General features: G+C 46.7%; 1 protein-coding gene across 1 annotated transcript in view; it reads right to left on the bottom strand.

Annotated features, from left to right (window-relative positions):
* LOC124013140 (microtubule-actin cross-linking factor 1-like) overlaps positions 1 to 22,738 on the bottom strand; it is a 308,472-nt gene that overhangs the window by 188,730 nt on the left and 97,004 nt on the right. The window contains 1 exon segment of the mRNA XM_046327332.1: positions 10,479 to 10,540. Within this exon segment, the coding sequence (XP_046183288.1) occupies positions 10,479 to 10,540 (62 nt within the window).

Here is a 22,738-nt window from a genome sequence, read left to right as displayed (position 1 = left end):
ATGACGACACGCACCCACCTGACCACATGACGACACGCACCCACCTGACCACATGACGACATGACGACACGCACCCACCTGACCACATGACGACATGACGACACGCACCCACCTGACCACATGACGACATGACGACACGCACCCACCTGACCACATGACGACACGCACCCACCTGACCACCACATGACGACACGCACCCGACCACATGACGACACGCACCCCGACCACCTGACGACACGCACCCACCTGACCACATGACGACATGACGACACGCACCCGACCACGCACGCACCCACCTGACCACATGACGACATGACGACACGCACCCGACCACATGACGACACGCACCCACCTGACCACATGACGACATGACGACACGCACCCCGACCACATGACGACACGCACCCGACCACATGAGAGAGAGAGAGAGAGGAGCGAGAGAAGAGAGGAGCGAGAGAAGAGAGGAGCGAGAGAAGAGAGGAGCGAGAGAAGAGAGGAGCGAGAGAAGAGAGGAGCGAGAGAAGAGAGGAGCGAGAGAAGAGAGGAGCGAGAGAAGAGAGGAGCGAGAGAAGAGAGGAGCGAGAGAAGAGAGGAGCGAGAGAAGAGAGGAGCGAGAGAAGAGAGGAGCGAGAGAGGGAGGGAAAGAAGTTGAGAAAGAGAGAGAGGGTGTGGTCATCGTCGCTCAATTTACTGCAACCATTTCTCTGTCTCTCAGATTCAAAAAGCAATATTCAATCAATTCCACAGCTACCTGCCTTGTCTGGTATTGGTCCACTGTATGTGTGTGTCTAAGGGTCAGTTGTCTGGTATTGGTCCACTGTATGCGTGTGTCTAAGGGCCAGTTGTCTGGTATTGGTCCACTGTATGCGTGTGTCTAAGGGCCAGTTGTCTGGTATTGGTCCACTGTATGCGTGTGTCTAAGGGCCAGTTGTCTGGTATTGGTCCACTGTATGTGTGTCTAAGGGCCTGTTGTCTGGTATTGGTCCACTGTATGTGTGTCTAAGGGCCAGTTGTCTGGTATTGGTCCACTGTATGTGTGTCTAAGGGCCAGTTGTCTGGTATTGGTCCACTGTATGTGTGTCTAAGGGCCAGTTGTCTGGTATTGGTCCACTGTATGTGTGTCTAAGGGCCAGTTGTCTGCTATTGGTACACCGTATGTGTGTCTAAGGGCCTGTTGTCTGCTATTGGTCCAGTTTCCCCAGACACAGATTAAGCCAAGTTCTGATTTGAAAAGCCATTTAAAATGGAGATTCTCCATTTAGTATGCTTATATAGTCAAGTCCTAGGTTAAATCTGTGTTTGGGAAACAGGCCCTAGTTGTGTTCCTGGCAAGCTGTCAACACAGGTCCTGAAAACCACAGTTCACAGTGCCCTGTTTATATGGATGTGTGTTTGATCTGTAACAACACACTCCCAGAGGCAGCCATACACACCGACCTGACCACATGACGACACACACCCCGACCACATGACGACACGCACCCACCTGACCACATGACGACATGACGACACGCACCCACCTGACCACATGACGACACGCACCCACCTGACCACATGACGACATGACGACACGCACCCACCTGACCACATGACGACACGCACCCACCTGACCACATGACGACATGACGACACGCACCCACCTGACCACATGACGACACGCACCCCGACCACATGACGACACGCACCCCGACCACCTGACGACACGCACCCACCTGACCACATGACGACATGACGACACGCACCCCGACCACATGACGACACGCACCCACCTGACCACATGACGACATGACGACACGCACCCCGACCACATGAGAGAAGAGAGGAGCGAGAGAAGAGAGGAGCGAGAGAAGAGAGGAGCGAGAGAAGAGAGGAGCGAGAGAAGAGAGGAGCGAGCGAGGGAGGGAAAGAAGTTGAGAAAGGGAGAGAGGGTGTGGTCATCGTCGCTCAATTTACTGCAACCATTTCTCTGTCTCTCAGATTCAAAAAGCAATATTCAATCAATTCCACAGCTACCTGCCTTGTCTGGTATTGGTCCACTGTATGTGTGTGTCTAAGGGTCAGTTGTCTGGTATTGGTCCACTGTATGCGTGTGTCTAAGGGCCAGTTGTCTGGTATTGGTCCACTGTATGTGTGTGTCTCTAAGGGCCAGTTGTCTGGTATTGGTCCACTGTATGTGTGTGTCTAAGGGCCAGTTGTCTGGTATTGGTCCACTGTATGTGTGTGTCTAAGGGCCAGTTGTCTGGTATTGGTCCACTGTATGTGTGTCTAAGGGCCAGTTGTCTGGTATTGGTCCACTGTATGTGTGTCTAAGGGCCAGTTGTCTGGTATTGGTCCACTGTATGTGTGTCTAAGGGCCAGTTGTCTGGTATTGGTCCACTGTATGTGTGTCTAAGGGCCAGTTGTCTGGTATTGGTCCACTGTATGTGTGTCTAAGGGCCAGTTGTCTGCTATTGGTACACCGTATGTGTGTCTAAGGGCCTGTTGTCTGCTATTGGTCCAGTTTCCCAGACACAGATTAAGCCAAGTTCTGATTTGAAAAGCCATTTAAAATGGAGATTCTCCATTTAGTATGCTTATATAGTCAAGTCCTAGGTTAAATCTGTGTTTGGGAAACAGGCCCTAGTTGTGTTCCTGGCAAGCTGTCAACACAGGTCCTGAAAACCACAGTTCACAGTGCCCTGTTTATATGGATGTGTGTTTGATCTGTAACAACACACTCCCAGAGGCAGCCATACACACCGACCTGACCACATGACGACACACACCCCGACCACATGACGACACGCACCCACCTGACCACATGACGACATGACGACACGCACCCACCTGACCACATGACGACATGACGACACGCACCCACCTGACCACATGACGACATGACGACACGCACCCACCTGACCACATGACGACATGACGACACGCACCCACCTGACCACATGACGACATGACGACACGCACCCACCTGACCACATGACGACATGCACCCACCTGACCACATGACGACATGACGACACGCACCCACCTGACCACATGACGACATGACGACACGCACCCCGACCACATGACGACACGCACCCCGACCACCTGACGACACGCACCCACCTGACCACATGACGACATGACGACACGCACCCCGACCACATGACGACACGCACCCACCTGACCACATGACGACATGACGACACGCACCCCGACCACATGACGACACGCACCCGACCACATGAGAGAAGAGAGGAGCGAGAGAAGAGAGGAGCGAGAGAAGAGAGGAGCGAGAGAAGAGAGGAGCGAGAGAAGAGAGGAGCGAGAGAAGAGAGGAGCGAGAGAAGAGAGGAGCGAGAGAAGAGAGGAGTGAGAGAAGAGAGGAGTGAGAGAAGAGAGGAGCGAGAGAAGAGAGGAGCGAGCGAGGGAGGGAAAGAAAAGAGAAAGAGAGAGAGGGTGTGGGTGCAACCATTTCTCTGTCTCTCAGATTCAAAAAGCAATATTCAATCAATTCCACAGCTACTTGCAACCATTTCTCTGTCTCTCAGATTCAGTTGTCTGGTAAAAGTCAATATTCAATCAATTCCACAGCTACTAGGCCAGTTGTCTGGTATTGGTCCACATGCGTGTGTCTAAGGGCCAGTTGTCTGGTATTGGTCCACTGCCTTGTCTGGTATTGGTCCACTGTATGTGTGTGTCTAAGGGCCAGTTGTCTGGTATTGGTCCACTGTATGCGTGTGTGCCAGTTGTCTGGTATTGGTCCACTGTATGCGTGTGTCTAAGGGCCAGTTGTCTGGTATTGGTCCACTGTATGCGTGTGTCTAAGGGCCAGTTGTCTGGTATTGGTCCACTGTATGCGTGTGTCTAAGGGCCAGTTGTCTGGTATTGGTCCACTGTATGCGTGTGTCTAAGGGCCAGTTGTCTGTCCACTGTATTGGTCCACTGTATGCGTGTGTCTAAGGGCCAGTTGTCTGGTATTGGTCCACTGTATGCGTGTGTCTAAGGGCCAGTTGTCTCCAAGGGCCAGTTGTCTGGTCCATTGGTCCACTGGTATGTGTGTCTAAGGGCCAGTTGTCTGGTATTGGTCCACTGTATGTGTGTGTCTAAGGGCCAGTTGTCTGGTATTGGTCCACTGTATGTGTGTGTCTAAGGGCCAGTTGTCTGGTATTGGTCCACTGTATGTGTGTCTAAGGGCCAGTTGTCTGGTATTGGTCCACTGTATGTGTGTCTAGTTGTCTGGTATTGGTCCACTGTAGGGCCAGTTGTCTGGTATTGGTCCACTGTATGTGTGTCTAAGGGCCAGTTGTCTGGTATTGGTCCACGTATGTGTGTCTAAGGGCCTGTTGTCTGCTATTGGTCCAGTTTCCCCAGACACAGATTAAGCCAAGTTCTGATTTGAAAAGCCATTTAAAATGGAGATTCTCCATTTAGTATGCTTATATAGTCAAGTCCTAGGTTAAATCTGTGTTTGGGAAACAGGCCCTAGTTGTGTTCCTGGCAAGCTGTCAACACAGGTCCTGAAAACCACAGTTCACAGTGCCCTGTTTATATGGATGTGTGTTTGATCTGTAACAACACACTCCCAGAGGCAGCCATACACACCGACCTGACCACATGACGACACACACCCCGACCACATGACGACACGCACCCACCTGACCACATGACGACATGACGACACGCACCCACCTGACCACATGACGACACGCACCCACCTGACCACATGACGACATGACGACACGCACCCACCTGACCACATGACGACACGCACCCACCTGACCACATGACGACATGACGACACGCACCCACCTGACCACATGACGACACGCACCCCGACCACATGACGACACGCACCCCGACCACCTGACGACACGCACCCACCTGACCACATGACGACATGACGACACGCACCCCGACCACATGACGACACGCACCCACCTGACCACATGACGACATGACGACACGCACCCCGACCACATGAGAGAAGAGAGGAGCGAGAGAAGAGAGGAGCGAGAGAAGAGAGGAGCGAGAGAAGAGAGGAGCGAGAGAAGAGAGGAGCGAGCGAGGGAGGGAAAGAAGTTGAGAAAGGGAGAGAGGGTGTGGTCATCGTCGCTCAATTTACTGCAACCATTTCTCTGTCTCTCAGATTCAAAAAGCAATATTCAATCAATTCCACAGCTACCTGCCTTGTCTGGTATTGGTCCACTGTATGTGTGTGTCTAAGGGTCAGTTGTCTGGTATTGGTCCACTGTATGCGTGTGTCTAAGGGCCAGTTGTCTGGTATTGGTCCACTGTATGCGTGTGTCTAAGGGCCAGTTGTCTGGTATTGGTCCACTGTATGCGTGTGTCTAAGGGCCAGTTGTCTGGTATTGGTCCACTGTATGCGTGTGTCTAAGGGCCAGTTGTCTGGTATTGGTCCACTGTATGTGTGTGTCTAAGGACCAGTTGTCTGGTATTGGTCCACTGTATGTGTGTGTCTAAGGGCCAGTTGTCTGGTATTGGTCCACTGTATGTGTGTGTCTAAGGGCCAGTTGTCTGGTATTGGTCCAGTTTCCCCAGACACAGATTAAGCCAAGTTCTGATTTGAAAAGCCATTTAAAATGGAGATTCTCCATTTAGTATGCTTATATAGTCAAGTCCTAGGTTAAATCTGTGTTTGGGAAACAGGCCCTAGTTGTGTTCCTGGCAAGCTGTCAACACAGGTCCTGAAAACCACAGTTCACAGTGCCCTGTTTATATGGATGTGTGTTTGATCTGTAACAACACACTCCCAGAGGCAGCCGTACACACCGACCTGACCACATGACGACACGCACCCACCCGACCACATGACGGCACGCACGCACCCCGACCACATGACGGCACGCACGCACCCCGACCACATGACGGCACGCACGCACCCCGACCACATGACGGCACGCACGCACCCCGACCACATGACGACACGCACGCACCCCGACCACATGACGACACGCACGCACCCCGACCACATGACGACACGCACGCACCCGACCACATGACGACACGCACGCACCCCGACCACATGACGACACGCACGCACCCCGACCACATGACGACACGCACGCACCCCGACCACATGACGACACGCACGCACCCCGACCACATGACGACACGCACGCACCCCGACCACATGACGACACGCACGCACGCCGACCACATGACGACACGCACGCACCCGACCACATGACGACACGCACGCACCCGACCACATGACGACACGCACGCACCCGACCACATGACGACACGCACGCACCCCGACCACATGACGACACGCACGCACCCCGACCACATGACGACACGCACGCACCCCGACCACATGACGACACGCACGCACCCCGACCACATGACGACACGCACGCACCCCGACCACATGACGACACGCACGCACCCCGACCACATGACGACACGCACGCACCCCGACCACATGACGACACGCACGCACCCGACCACATGACGACACGCACGCACCCCGACCACATGACGACACGCACGCACCCCGACCACATGACGACACGCACGCACCCCGACCACATGACGACACGCACGCACCCCGACCACATGACGACACGCACGCACCCCGACCACATGACGACACGCACGCACCCCGACCACATGACGACACGCACCCCGACCACATGACGACACGCACGCACCCCGACCACATGACGACACGCACCCCGACCACAGCCACCTACCTGTCTGTCAGCTGATGTGAGGATTTGGTTGCATTATAAACATGGGTGCAGTCGGGTGATTAACAGAGAGAGCCAAGACAAACACAAGAACAGGTGGAGTGACTGGGTCACGTCACCTGCACTCTGTCAGCATCTCTACTGAACAGCCATGAAGCTCTGTGCTACGTAAACACCTGCGCTCGAGTGGAACGTCAACAGTACAGAGGAACTAGGCTGATAGGACAGGAAGAGAAAAAGGAACATGCATGATTCATTCTATTCCTAGAAGAGACTGAAGACGTATCGCTTTAGTCTGGATATTTTCCCACTTTTGTTACATTACAGAAGTATTGTGAAATGGATTCTTTTTTTTAAAAATTCCTCCTCAATCTTCACACAATAACCCAGATTATTTTTGCAAATGGATCAAAAATAACTGAAATATTCACATAAGAATTCAGACCCTTTGCAGTGAGACTATTGTGCTCAGGAACATCCTGTTTCCGTTGATCATGAGATGTTTCTACAACCTGATTGGAGTCCACATGTGATAAATTCATTTGATTGGACAGGATTGGGAAAAACCCACCCTCCTGTCTATATTAAGGTACCACAGTGGACAGTGCATGTCAAAGCAAAAACCAAGCCATGAGGTCGAAGGAATTGTCCGTGGAGCTCTGAGACGGGATTGTGTCAAGGCACAGATCTGGGGATGGGTACCAAAACATTTCTGCAGCATTGAAGGTCCCCAAGAACAGTGGCCTCCATCATTCTTAGATGGAAGAAGTTTGGAACCACCAAGACTCATCCTAGAGCACACCGCCCGGACAAACTGAGCAATCGGAGGAGAAGGGCCTTGGTCAGGGAGATGACCAAAAACCCAATGGTCACTTTGACAGAGCTCCAGAGTTCATCTGTGGAGATGGGAGAACCTTCCAGAAGGACAACCATCTCTGCAGCATTCCACCAATCAGGTCTTTATGGTAGTGGCCACATGGAAGACACTTCTCAGTAAAAGGCAAATGACAGCCCACTTCGAGTTTAACAAAAGGCACCTAAATGACTCTCAGACAATGAGAAACAAGATTCTCGGGTCTGATAAAACCAAGATTGAGCTCTTTGGATTGAATGCCAAGTGTCACATCTGGATGAAACCAAGCACCGCACATCACTAAGCCAAAACCATCCCTACGGTGAAGCATGGTGGTTGCAGCATCATGCCATGGGGATGTTTTTCAGGGACTGGGAGACCAGTCAGGATCGAGCAAAGTACAAAGAGATCCATGATGAAAACCTGGTCCAGAGGGCTCAGGTCCTAACTGGGGCGAAAGTTCACCTCCCAACAGGACAACGACCCTTAGCACACAGCCAAGATAATGCAGGAGTGGCTTCGGGACCAGTCTCTGAATGTCCTGGAGTGGCTCAACCAGAGCAGGACTTGAACATCTCTGGAGAGACCTGAAAATGGTTGTGCAGCGACGCTCCTCATCCGACCTGACAGAACTTGAGAGGATCTGCAGAGAAGGGAGAAACTCCCCCAAATACAGGTGTGCCAAGCTTGTTGCATCATACTCAAGAAGACTCAAGGCTGTAATCGCTGCCAAAGGTACTTCAACAAAGTACTGAGTAAAGGGTCTGAATACTTATGTAAATGTTAATTTCCAGTTTAGTTTCTGTTAGATACATTTGCCAAAATTGTTGCTTTGTTATTATGGGGTAGAGTGTGTAGATTGATGAGAGAAAAAAAACAATGTAATCAATTTTAGAATAAGGATGTAACATAACAAATGTTGAAAAGGTTTAGGGGTCTGAACACTTTCCCAATGCATAGCAACACCTCCCCCATTAGCATTCCTGTCTCTTCTGTAGATGTTATATCCGTGTACTACTCCTTGCTGTATCACCAAATGAATTGTCGAAGTGAGTCTTAGAAATTACTAATATATGAATGTTATCCGATGTTAGCCTGTCATGCGGATGTAAGCAATGTCCCTACGCAGATTTCATGGCTGGGATAAGGGTCTTTCCTCTTATGGCGCATAGCTTCAGGATAGTCCTTGTTGAGTAAGTTGTACACGACCGTTCAAAAGTTTGGGGTCACTTAGAAATGTCCGTGTTTTTGAAAAAGAAAAGCACATTTTTTGTCCATTAAAATAACATCAAATTGATCAGAAACAGTGTAGACGTTGTTAATGTTGTAAATGACTATTGTAGCTGGAAACAGATGATTTTTTATGGAATATCGACATAGGCGTACAGAGGCCCATTATCAGCAACCATCACTCATGTGTTCCAATGGCACGTTGTTAGCTAATCCCAGTTTATCATTTTAAAAGGCTAATTGATCATTAGAAACAATTTTGCAATTATGTTATCACAGCTGAAAACTGTTGTACTGATTAAAGAAGCAATTACAACTGGCCTTCTTTAGACTAGTTGTGTATCTGGAGCATCAGCATTTGTGCTTTCGATTACAGGCTCAAAATGGCCAGAAACAAAGCGCTTTCTTCTGAAACTCTATTCTATTCTTGTTCTGAGAAATGAAGGCTATTCCATGCGGGAAATTGCCAAGGAACTGAAGACCTCGTACAACGCTGTGTACTACTCCCTTCACAGAACAGCGCAAACTGTCAAACCAGAATAGAAAGAGGAGTGGGAGGCCCCAGTGCACAACTGAGCAAGAGGACAAGTACATTAGAGTATCTAGTTTGAGAAACAGACACCTCACAAGTCCTCAACTGGCAAGCTTCATTAAATAGTACCCGCAAAACACCAGTCTCAACGTCAACTGTGAAGAGGCGACTCCGGGATGCTGTGATTGTTTGGTGTGTGTGTGTGTGTGTGTGTGTGTGTGTGTGTGTGTGTGTGTACACCTTAGCCAAATACATTTACTCAGTTTATCACAATTCCTGAAATTTAATCCTAGTAAAAAATGTCATGAGCTGGACTGTCTGTCTTTGCAATTAAAAAAAATCATGTTTGCGCTCCATAGCCTATTTAGCTAGCAACCTCCATGGAAATTCGCTATTACTTCTAATTGTGTTAGCATTCTGGTGATACACCCAATGGGCTTTTTTCCAGTTTCTTGGGGGGGAGGGCATCCCCTTATGTACTAAGCTGGTAATACAGTAAATCCCTGGATGAGAGAAGGACGGTATGACGATATATAAAAATTGGAATACTACCCAACCCTGACTGACTTTATTTTGTTATTAATACTTTAGATATGTCGTAGAGAGAGAGAGAGAGAGAGAGAGCACCCAGACATAGAAAATAGAGAAAGAGAAAGTCCGGAACAAACCAGCACCAAGACCGACAACCCCATACAGACAACAGCCGAGACAGACAAATCCATTACTTCCAGTCATAAACTATTACATTAATTTCATGCCAGACAGACGCAGTAATATCACCTGGTCACCTCAGCCTGCTACTGCCTCTAATCATACTATTAGAAAAATAATAACAGCCTTATTAACTCAGTGCATCTGCTCCCACAGAGTAATGAGAAGAATGTAAGCCAGACACAGGCACACAGTAACAAAAACAGAGTCAGTGCTGGAGGCACTGTGTGGAATTTAACAAATAATCTAGCACTACTATTCTACTTGATTCCTTTCTATGATGGCCTGAGTCACAATCGGTCTCTGCGTGTGTGTGTGTGTGTGTGTGTGTGTGTGTGTGTGTGTGTGTGTGTGTGTGTGTGTGTGTGTGTGTGTGTGTGTGTGTGTGTGTGTGTGTCCAATTGCACCACAACCCCCCCCCCAAAAAAAAAAAAAAAATGATGCTGCTGCGATTCTGTACCTTGATGAGATGTTTGTTCACCCATTTCATGAACGTCTTCTTCTGCACCCGGTCTCGCTCATCTGGAGAAGAAAAGAAGGAGCGAGAGAGAGAAAGAGTTCATTATACAACACGTATAGTGCAGCGTCATTCCTCAGTACTGTATTCGTTAGATGCATCTCCATCGCCCTGAAACACTTCTCTGTACCGAAGCGGTCTGGTAGCCAGGGAGTGCAGCGTTGAGTCCGATTTAACCAGGCGAGCTGTCTGTTTCAGGCAGTGTTCCACTGAAATCTATTTGTCTGAACTGGGAGGACTCAACAGCAAATGTCTGCTGCCTTGGTAGCGTCTGGAAGAAATTTGCCTCGTCATGCCTTTTGTTTTGTGCGAGTAGTACATTTGTTGACACTGCAGCGTCTCTGGTGACGGCATAGGATGCATCCAGCTACAGTAAACTAGAGGATCAATCATCCTATTATATCAATTAACCTCAGTCAAATTATAGGCTGGTGAGCTAACCTCTGGACCTAAACAGTGATTTCGGGGGGGATTGATGAGAAAATAAAGTCATGGCTTTATATTGACAGTAATGTGGGTTGTGAGTGTTGACAAAAACCTTTACATGTTCTCTCATTCAAACTTCCCTCTGCCAAAGACTGATGGGCATAGAGCTGCTAGGAGATTATCCTCACACACCCTCCCCTTTTGTTCACACACGCTACGACTCAATTGTGAACTCTTTCACGCGAGCGCGCGCTTATTCAATATCGCCAAATAATGTACTCAAGCTTTCCCTCTCACTCACTCTTTTTCCATCACACACACACACTTTTTTCCCCCTCTCTCAGCCTATTTCAGTTTGCCTGTTCTGAGCTCAGTTCAGACCACATCATCCAGAGGCCAGAGGAGTGACACAGCGATGCCCAGAATAGAGCCTGATGGCAGGCATCGTTGCGGTTATCTCCCCCTCCCCCACAACCCATGGAGCCTCCTCTTCTCATATCTGGGTCTCTATGTATGGCATGCAAACGGGTAGATCTGCGCTTCCTGCCTTCCTGTTCATACCAGACTCCCTCCAATGGAATGCCTCTTCCCACTTTCCCTGGTTGTTACTATCTGGCAATGTTAGAAAGTACATAAGTTATGGAGGTATTTTTATTTATTTTTAAAAATATTTTATTTTTGCATTTTCCAATTAAGAACATTCAAAACAAAAGTGAAAAGATATTAGACAACGATAGGACAAAGTGACAGTAACAGACGAACGTAACAAAAATCAATTATAATTATAGTTATATAAACAAACGTACAATAACAAAAAATATATAAAATATTTTAAAAAATAACGAGACTTTGAATCCCATTTACATTTAAGTCATTTAGCAGACGCTCTTATCCAGAGCCGTAGGCTACATAATATACATTACGTGTGAAACATTATGTGAGGATTATATATAGATTAAATCAATGAGATGTGGGGGGAGATTCTCCATATAGTCAATAAAAGGTTGCCAAATTCTGTAAAATGTCTTTAACTTATTCCTCAAGCAGTAAGTGATTTTCTCCAAAGGGATACAACTATTAACTTCCGAAAGCCACATTGCAACTGGCAGGGAGGAATCCAATTTCCATTTCAAGGCAATACATTTCTTGGCAATCGCTAGCAATATTTCTGTTAGCTTTATAGTATGGCTTTGCCTAAGATTGGTGTTAGTAAAGTTACCCAGTAGACAGACCTGCGGGTCTAAAGGGAATGCAACCCCGTGAATTGAGGATATGGTATCGCATACCCCCTGCCAGAAACCGTGTAGTTTTGAACACTGCCAAGTGGAATGGAGGAATGTTCCTTCATCTGAGCCACATCTAAAACATAGGGAGGAGATATCTGGGTTGAACCTGTGCAGTCTAGATGGGGTGATATAGAGCTGATGGAGGAAATTAAACTGGATCAGTCTATATCTGGAGTTCAATGTGGATGTAACCCCATCCCTGCATAGGTCACTCCATAGATCCTCATCAAGATCAATACCCAGATCTCTCTCCCATCTAAGTCGGGGTTTATCTAGCCCAGGCAGTGTTAGTCCTGACATAAGAGCATTGTAAACACGGGAAATGGTCTTGAACAGTGGTTGGTCTGCGTGGCAGAGTTGTTCAATAGGTGACATCTTAGGTAGGTTCCATTGTCCCTTGAGAGTCACCCTAATAAAGTTTCGTAGTTGTAGGTAGCTAAAGAAGTCCCTGTTAGGCAAGTGGTATTTCTGTTTCAGCTGATCAAAAGACATAAGAACTCCCTCCTCGTAACAATGTTCCAGAAGAGTGATCCCCTTATCAGACCATGGGCTAAAGTTACTATTCTGGAAAAACATAGGGATCAATCTATTGTTCCATAAAGGGGTTTTAGGGGAAAGGAATCCCCTCGTCCGAACAGCTCATGCAGTTTGCACCATGCCAGGACAGAATGTATGATTAAAGGGTTGTCTGTGATGGTTTTTATAGATTTTCTGTCCCATTTGTAAAACAAATCTGCCCCAGTGTCATCATTTACCTCAAGCTTTTCAATGTTCAACCATGAGGGAGAGGGACCATTGTCAAACCTCTGAGCCAGAAACCTAGACTGTGCAGCCCAATAGTACATTCTAAAATTGGGGAGGTTTAAGCCCCCTTGACTGTAATCAAGGGTCAGTTTATCCAGGCCAACCCTAGGGGTTTTGCCGTGCCAGATAAACCGTCTGGTCAGCTTGTTGAGAGAGGAAAAAAATGCTGCAGGAACAGGGATAAGGAGAGATTGAAACAGATATAGAAACCTGGGCAGGACATTCATTTTAATTACATTGATTCTACCCAGTAGAGTGAGAGGTAAGTCCATCCATTTACAAAGGTCAACCTCCACCTTTTGCAACAAACTGGCCAGATTGAGTTTATAGAGGTTGTTCAGATTACCATCCACCATTATGCCCAAATATGTGAAGCCCATAGGCGACCATCTAAAAGGAAACTTGTGCTTGATGTTATGATGGTCAAAGACAGACAACGGTAAGATTTCGCTTTTATCAAGATTGACCTTATATCCAGAGAAAGAACTATAACACTGTAGTAGGATCTGCAAGTGAGAGAGGGAGTGTTCTGGGTTTGTTAGGAATAAGATAAGGTCGTCCGCAAAGAGTGATAATTTATGGGTATGGGGGCCGACCTCAAAGCCATGTATGTCAGGGCACGTTCTAATAGCCTCAGCCAACGGTTCGATGGAGAGGGTAAAGAGATGGGGGCTAATTGGGCAACCTTGTCTGTTCCCCCTATAAAGAGGGAAAGAGGAGGAAGTAATCCCATTGGTAGCAATCCTAGCTTTAGGAGATTTGTAGAGTGATTTTATCAAATTTACAAACACGGTACCTAAACCGAACTTTTCCAAGACGCGAAAGAGGTATGGCCATTCAACCCTATCAAAAGGCCTTTTCAGCGTCGAGGGAGACTGCGACACCAGGTATTTTGTTTTTGTTAGCAAGGTGAATTATATCAAAGAACCTTCTGAGATTTTTGGAGGACAATCTATTAATTATGAAGCCAGTCTGATCTGGGTTGACCAACAGGGGAAGACATGACTCCAGTCTCTTAGATAGCATCTTGGTGACCAGTTTACAATCTGTGTTAAGGAGAGAGATTGGTCTATAGGAGGCGCACTTTGGCAGGTTTTTCCCTTTCTTGTGGATTACAGTACTCACTGCTTGAGAGAAGGACTCTGGAAAGCAGTTGTCTTCTCTGGCTTTTTTAAGTACCTCCATAAGGTAGGGGACCAACAGCTCCCTAAATTCTTTATAGAACTCTGGAGGGAAGCCATCCTTCCCAGGAGATTTATTAGAAGGTAAGGATTTAATGGCCTCCAACAATTCAGGGACTGAGACGTGTTCACTCAGGCGCTCGCTGTCTTCCCCCGACCGGCATGGGAGGTTGAGAGAGGAGAGAAAGGAGTCTATCTCTGATAGATCATCGCTTGATTGGGAAGTGTAGAGGTCTTCATAGTATTTCTTAAAAGTATTATTAATTTCAGTAGGGTCGAAAGATCTCTTTAGTGAGTTTCTATGGCATTAATTGTCCTCTTACTTTCCTCTGCTTTCAGTTGCCATGCCAATACTTTGTGAGCTTTAAAAACTGGTGTGAACGCACACCCTCTCGCACACGTTTCCCAGTTTGAAAACACAAGTGGTCTTAGTGTGCCTTTATATCTGTTACTGGCCTCTTTTTGATAACGACAGACCGATATTTGACGAGACAGCACTTCAAATGCTTGTCTGTTCAAACAATATTTTTTACAGTGGAAATGCTGGTCAAACACCTGCACGCAGTCAAACCTAGTGGTGACACAAACTATACGACTCATGAACATGGGACACACACACACACACATTTCAACATGCTCTTGCTAAATTGTTTCAACAGGAAAGCACACCTCAGTTAACAAACCTGCCTGGTACGCTAGCCTAGCCTGCCCAGTAAAAACACTATGCTTTCTTTGTGACATTTGGGTTAGGCTTTGTAGTCATAAAAATCTGCTATTGTTAACAGTATAAGGTGCCTTCGGGAAAGTATTCAGACCCCTTCACTTTTTCCACATGTTGTTACAGTACAGCGTTTTTTTAAAGTACTCAGCAATCTACATACATACCATATCCCATAATGACAAAGCGAAAACAGTTTAAAAAAAAATATATATTTTGCAAATGTACATTTCTATATAAAAATAGAAATACCTTATTTAAATAAGTATTCAGACCCCAGACTCGAAATGTAGCTCAGGTGGATCCTGTTTTCATTCATCATCCTTGAGATCTTTGTCCAACTTGATTGGAGTCCACCTGTGATAAATTCAGTTGATTGGACATGATTGGACAAAAGGTACCCAACTGCCTATATAAGGTCCCACATTTGACAGTGTATGTATGTCAGAGCATAAACAAAGCCATGAGGTCGGAGGAATTGTCCGTAGAGTGAGACAGGATTGTGTCGAGACACAGATCTGGGGAAGGGTACCAAAAAATGTCTGCAGCATTGAAGGTCCCCAAGAACACAGGTGTCCTCCATCATTCTGAAGTTTAAAACCACCAAGATTCTTCCTAGAGCTGGTCGCTCAGGCAAACTGAGCAATTTGGGAGGAGGGCCTTGGACAGGGAGGTGACAGGATGGTCACTCTGACAGAGCTCCTCTGTGGGGATGGGAGAAACCTCCAGAAGGACAACCGTCTCTGCAGCACTCCACCAATCAGGTCTTTATGGTAGAGTGACCAGACGGAAGCCACTCCTCGGTAAAAGGCACGACAGCCCACTTGGACCATGAGAAACAAAATTCTCTGGTCTGATAAAAAACAAGATTGAACTCTTTGACCTGAATTGCCAAGCGTCACATCTGGAGGAAACCTGCACCATCCCTATAGTGAAACATGGTGGTGGCAGCAACATGCTATGGGGATGTTTTTCAGCGGCAGGGACTGGGAGACTTGTCAGAATTGATCTTTGCCTCAAACTACAGAGAGATCCTTGATGAAAACCTGCTCCAGAGCACTCAGGACCTCAGACTGGGGTGAACGACCCAAAGCACACAGCCAAGACAATGCAGGAGTGGCTTCGGGACAAGTCTCTGAATGTCGTTGAGTGGCCCAGCCAGATCCCGGACCTGAACTCGATCAAACATCTCTGAAGAGACCTGAAAATAGCTGTGCAGCATCACTCCCCATCCCACCTGACAGAGCCTGAGAGGACCTGCAGAGACGAGTTCTCGAAACTACCCAAATACAGGTGTGCCAAGCTTGTAGCGTCGTACCCAAGAAGACTCTAGACTGTAGTCGCTGCCAAAGGTGCTTCAACAAAGTACTGATTAAAAGGGTCTGAATACTTATGTAAATGTGATATTTCCATTTTTTATTTGATATAAATTAGCAAAATTACTAAAAACCTATTTGCTTTGTCATCATGGGGCATTGTGTGTAGATTGAGGGGAAAAAAACAATGTAATAGGTTACAGCCTTATTGTAAAAAATAACAAAACGTGGGGAAAAAAATCAAGGCGCCTGAATACTTTCCGAAGACACTGTATAAAAAAAGCATGGTGCCCCCTAGAGGTTGAGACAGGAATTAACACGGTGCGCCACATTGACAACTGCCAGTGGGGGACACGTCCATTGCCACTGAACTGTGATGGGGAGTTAAATCATTAGCCTAAATTATGACTATTCAATTTAGTAATCACATAAGGAAATCATAACTTTCATAAGTATGCAAATGGAATGCTGCATGGAATGCAGTACCTCCCCAAACTTGTAACTCACGCGCCTATGAGCACGACAGTTAGACCAAGGTCGTTTCGATTGCTAATGTTGTGCCCCTCCGCCCAGCCGGCTATGCCGATGACACCAATCACCGACACCTGAAATTCCATGACAGTCACAGCCCTATTGCCATGGGAAGAGCCTATAAACCAACAAGGTGGTGTGTGTGCTGTGTTTGCATGTGTGACAGCCACGGAGAGGCACACATTTCAGCACACAGAGAGACCTTGTTCAGCGTTATAGACCCCTCCACACTGTCCAAATACAACACAGAGAAATGACGCTCACACACTACCACTAGTGTCTTCACACTATAAACAACATTGGTTGATTATAGTGCACAAACAGCACAAGGAGTTGTCAACAGTACAGACAACTCTACCAGTGTACAAAACACAGGACACACACGACAACAGCTTACACACAGACAAACACACACATTTTATTTCACCTATGTAAACACTTTGACTGTACAATGCTTGACACATGCATACTCTATGTGATAATGCCCGAGAAGCCAGTGTTTGGGGGATATATTGGCACGGGTGTTGTTAGGCCCGAGGCGATGTTGAATGCGGTTTTAACCAATCAGCATTCAGGATGAGACCCACCAGTTGTATAAAATTGCATAGAAACGCATACGGCCTTTCTCAGAAACACACACACACATTACATGAACCAAACCCGAACCGGCACTGACCTGCACAGCACATGAGAGAGTGCAGGTGAGCATTGAGGCTGCACTCGTTACAGTAGTCCTGCCACATCCTTGTTACCGTTCCACCTCTCTGCATTTCCTTCCTCTTTCCTTTACCTGGCTCCTACAAGCACTTCCTCATTTCTCCCCCAGCGTAAGTCCACATGTGTCATTCCAAAGTCAGGCATCAAACCAGAGGCAATGTAAACAAATTGCTATTCCAGTTTCCACAAATGTCAAAACAAGAGTCTATCCCAATGAATTCGATTCCCCCCAAAAAAGGACAAGTCTCCCGGCGTCTCAGGCAAGCAGAGGGACATATTTCTGGGTCGCGTCTTTCTTTCTGTCGCTCCCTTGTTCCCTCTCTCCTTCCGCCAGTCCTGCTGTCGCTGCCATTTCAAAACTCTACGCCAGCTCTCTGTCGTCGGAGCAGTCACACGTGTGTGTGTCAAAGTCACAGGTTGCCCCTCCCTGTGGGGAATAAGGACCGCCTCTCCAAGCTTCTTCCACTCTTGTTCTCTCGCACTCCCTCAGGCACTCCTGTCCCCTGCTACGTCACTGGTCTGAGGCATAGTCTCTCGCTCACTTTCACGCTCACACTATTCCTGGTGCAAGACAGGCACCTTGTGAACTAACATGCAGTTGTCAAGCAGTGGCTCTGCAGAGCAGGTTCAGAGCTGCGGTTCTCCCTCCTTCACACACTCTCTCTCTCTCTCGCTCTCTCCCTCCCGCTCTTTAAAAAGTCTCTGCAGTCCTCCGGTTGAGATTTGTATCCTGCCAAGATGTGGCAACAGCAGGTTGAGGAAACGGTCTGCCGTTGACACTTGTAAATGAGATGGTTTTTCCTTCTTCAGTCTTCGAGCGCAAGGGGAGTAAAGTACCTGTAGAGAAATGCTGGTTGAGGTAGATAAGGAAGTCAAAAAGAGAACGTGCTCGTTTATAGTCCTGGAAGTGTCCCTTTATGATGATGTCATCCACTCAAGCAATCGGCAGACTCCAGTGTTTTGATTCTAGTCGGTTGCCATGTGACACACACACACACACCTCCCTGACTAACAGAAACCAGACACTGCTAGCTCTAGACTGTAACCAAGATCAATATAATATTTTGCTTTCTCCTTCCTCTTTATTGGCCTGGGAACATACATTTCCCACAAACCCAGAAGAAACCCCCTGGCTGTCCAGTGCAGAGACACCAGTCATGCTGCTTTCTGCCAGTGAGTGTTGTGGGTTCTAGACACCTCATCTGATCACAAAAAGATCTGCAAAGCCTTGTGGTGTCATCGGATTTAAGAAATACAGGAAAGCAGCCCGAGACAGAGAGACTACTTCAGATAATCTGAGTAGCAGCCTTGGTCAATGAGACATTTGGATCATTCTATGCTTTGGGTCAGGGCTGTAGTGTGTATCTGTGTGTATGAGGTCGTCAGATTTCTTGACTCCTCTCCAGGCTGGTTCAAAGCAGACTGACACAATCACCAGCTACCAGTAAACAAGAAGGGTCTTCAGCGTAGAACCACCCTCCCATGGAACCACACACACCCACTAACATTCACAGACCGGAACAAACACACTTTTGTCTCAGCACTCTAAATCCCCAGCGTAGACTCATCCTTCAGTGTAACCCCCCTTTTCTATGACTAAGCATTCCCTAGATACAACGGCATTTTCCCTTCAAATCTGTCGATGCTGCAGAGATAGGAGTCAAAAACCTTTCAAAATGCTAGCGCCTGCAATAACTTCTGCACCGTCATGGTTCAATTTAAGCAACAGCAACTCAAATCAATAGTAGTACTGAAACGGTGAGTCAGCAAAAACCGCTGCAGCAACTTAGCTTCGTAGAACAACACTGCAAAGGCATACGAACACGCAAGCGGAACAGTGCCATTCGCACTAAGAGTCAGCGAGAGACGTCAGAGCAATGGCTGCCCTGTCCACACGCTGGTATTAATCCGTAGTTTCTTACGGAAATACTAAGACCTATAGTTTAGCATACAAAAGAGCTGGACACGACACACCTAGTCGGCCCCAACGTAAGCAGTGCACACACTCGCGACACGCAACGACAGCACACTCTGTTGGAACGGTCCAAAACACACTCGTCCTCTCCTCCTCTTCCTGGCGGTGTGTCACTCGAGTAGCCTCGTTTTCCTCCTCCTACAGTGACCTCTAATCTCTCCACATATCCAATCCTCATCTCTCGTTCTTATTTTTGTTTCGTTCTGTGCCTTTCCCTCTGTTCACTCCGCTCTTATTTTTAAAGGATGATTCTCTCCTGCGTTTATAGAGCGAGAGAGCTGTTCCTTTGCTCAGTTTCTCCCTCGGCCCTCCAAACTATAAATACCAGACAGAGCTTACGCTCTTAATGCCACGCAGTATGCTTATCCCTCCCTCCCTCTCTCTCCCTCCTGCTCTCTCTCTCTCTCTCTCGTTATCACATCTAATCTCTCTCCCCCCGTCGCTCCTCTCCTCCAATTAAAAACAGAGGAAGTCACCGCTCCCCAAGTTCTCTCCTTCCTGCTGCTGCTCGCCCTCGATCTTCTTTTCTCTTCTCCATGTTTTAGTGTGATGTCATTCCATTTCCCTTGCACTTTCTCCCTTCCCACAGTCATCAAAAATGTCCCAGCGTTGTTCATCGCTCTCCGTCAGGAGTGGCACTCAGACTGGTACAACTTCCTCCTCTCTTCACATCGATCCCTCTCCATCCTCTTTACTATGACCATATAGGCCTTATAAATAGTCAATTAACTCCTATAGCAAATCTAAAAACCAACCACACCATGAATCAACATTCCCCAAAGTATCCACCTGCAATATTCACAAATATCCAAACCACTCGTATCAGATAAATGTCTTTCTAAACCTGTGTCGATACTCCGCTCCTGTCCGCATCATAATCCTTCCCCAATTACCAGGGCCCCCCTTGGTAGCGCTCTGGAGGAGCGGTCATCAGGTTAGCATAGATCGAATCTGGGCTCCTTGTGACTTGAAAAGACTCTGATATAAATGGGCAGTGTAAATCTTACTAGGACTGCAACATCTGGAGGACATGCTGTGTATCTACGTATAGGATAACCGGCACTATGGGGACGCATGTTTGGTTTCGTAAGGTTACGTCTGCAGTCGTTCAGTCGAAACGCACAATACCAGTTTGGACACGACCACTCATTCAAGGGTTTTTCTTTATTTTTTTACATTGTAGAATAATAGTGAAGATATCATAACTAGGAAATAACACATATGGAAACACATATGGAATCATGTTGTAACCAATGTTTTTTTAAACAAATCAAACTATTTTATATTTGAGATTCTTCAAAGTAGACACCCTTTGCCTTGGTGACAGCTACGCACCCTTTTGGTATTCTCTCAACCAGCTTCATGGGGTAGTCAACTGGAATGCATTTCAATTAACAGGTGTGCCTGAAATTAACAGGTGTGCCTAAAAGTGAATTTGTGGAATTTATTTCCTTCTTAATTCGTTTGAGCCAATTACTTGTGACAAGGTAGGGGTGGTATACAGAAGATGGCCCTATTTGGTAAAAGACCAAGTCCATATTATGGCAAGAACAACTCAAATAAGCAAAGAGAGACAACAGTCCATTACTTTAAGACATGGTCAGTCAATACGGAACATTTCGAGAACTTTGAAAGTTTCTTCAAGTGCATTCGCAAAAACCATCAAGCACTATGATGAAACTGTCTCTAATGAGGACCGCCACAGGAAAGGAAGACCCAGAGTTCCCTCCGCTGCAGAGGATAAGTTCATTAGTTACCAGCCTCATATATTGCAGCCCAAATAAATGCTTCAGAGTTCAAGTTACTGACACATTTACATTTACATTTAAGTCATTTAGCAGACGCTCTTATCCAGAGCGACTACATCTCAACATCAACTGTTCAGATGAGACAGTGTGAATCAGAGCTTTATGGCTGAACATTTAGAGACTTGCTTGGGCCAAGAAACACAACAAAATGGACATTAGACCGGTGAAAATCTGCCATTATGTCTGGAGTCCAATTTTGCGATTTTTGGTTCCGACAGCCCTGTCTTTGTGAGACACAGAGTAGCTGAACGGATGATCTCTGCATGTGCAGTTCCCACCGTGAAGCATGGAGGAGGAGGTGTTACGGTGTGGGGGTGCTTTGCTGGTGACAATATCAGTGATTTATTTAGAATTCAAAGCACACTTAACCAGCATGGCTACCACAGCATTCTGTAGCGATACGCTATCCCATCAGTTTTGCACTTAGTAGGACAATCATTTGTTTTTCAACAGGACAATGACCCAACACAACCTATGCTACACTTGTGAGAAACAAGTTTAGGTTTATTTCATACCATGTACGAGTTTGTCCATTTACTCATTGTCTTTTGTTTGGTGCGTTCAATGTTGAGTTAGGACGCGAACCTGATTACACATAGAAGTAGGCCTATAAGCCATCTGGCCTGCGTGCAAATGTATGCATATAAACGTGCCCATATGGGGATCTGATAGTATTTCTGATTGGCTTAACCCACCACCACGAATTAACTGTGGGAGCTTCTCAAAGTAATGTTGTTTTCCTCACCTCAAACAGCAAGCAAAAGTCTGTTTTAACATCCATTGAGAATGACAATAGTTCCAAAATGTATTTGAAAAATCTTGATTTTATACCTGCAGGCTGCAATATTTTTATTTGTTGGCTTTATGTAGGTTATGTTTTACACTTTTTCAGGTTCGTATAATTTCCATTTAGATTTAGATGGAATTTTGATTAACCACATAACAATGATTTTAAGATACGAAGACATCATTATGAATTAAGTTATGCCAAAATGTGCACTTAACCGGCACACAGATCGGTAGAAACAGTAAGATAAATTGGCATTCCACATTTTAAAAAAAAGTTGCAGACACCTTGTGTAGTCTGTACCGGGCAACTTCTAGAGAGTAAAGGCAGAATCGGCGAAAGCCAGCAGGAGCTGAAGGAGGGTGGTCGGCTCAGGTTAAGTTTATCTTGATCTCTTGTCATTTGGGTCTTATTTCATCGGACGGTGTGTTTAAAGCACGAGACAAACTCATTGATTTGATTCAAACCCACATACGGTGTGTCTATGAAATCATACACATTGAACATTTTGGACCAATCGATTGGTCGAAAGAAGAGGACTTTCGGTCGACCAAGATTTGTTTTAGTCGGGGACGGCCCTAGTACAATTTACAATGACACTGCTGCTGCCGACCCCCCCCCCCCTTTTGTACACTGCTGCTACTCACTGTTTAT

The sequence above is a fragment of the Oncorhynchus gorbuscha genome, linkage group LG24, assembly GCF_021184085.1.
Source record: "Oncorhynchus gorbuscha isolate QuinsamMale2020 ecotype Even-year linkage group LG24, OgorEven_v1.0, whole genome shotgun sequence".
Taxonomy (NCBI): Eukaryota; Metazoa; Chordata; class Actinopteri; order Salmoniformes; family Salmonidae; genus Oncorhynchus; species Oncorhynchus gorbuscha.
This window is presented reverse-complemented; position numbering and strand designations above follow the sequence as displayed.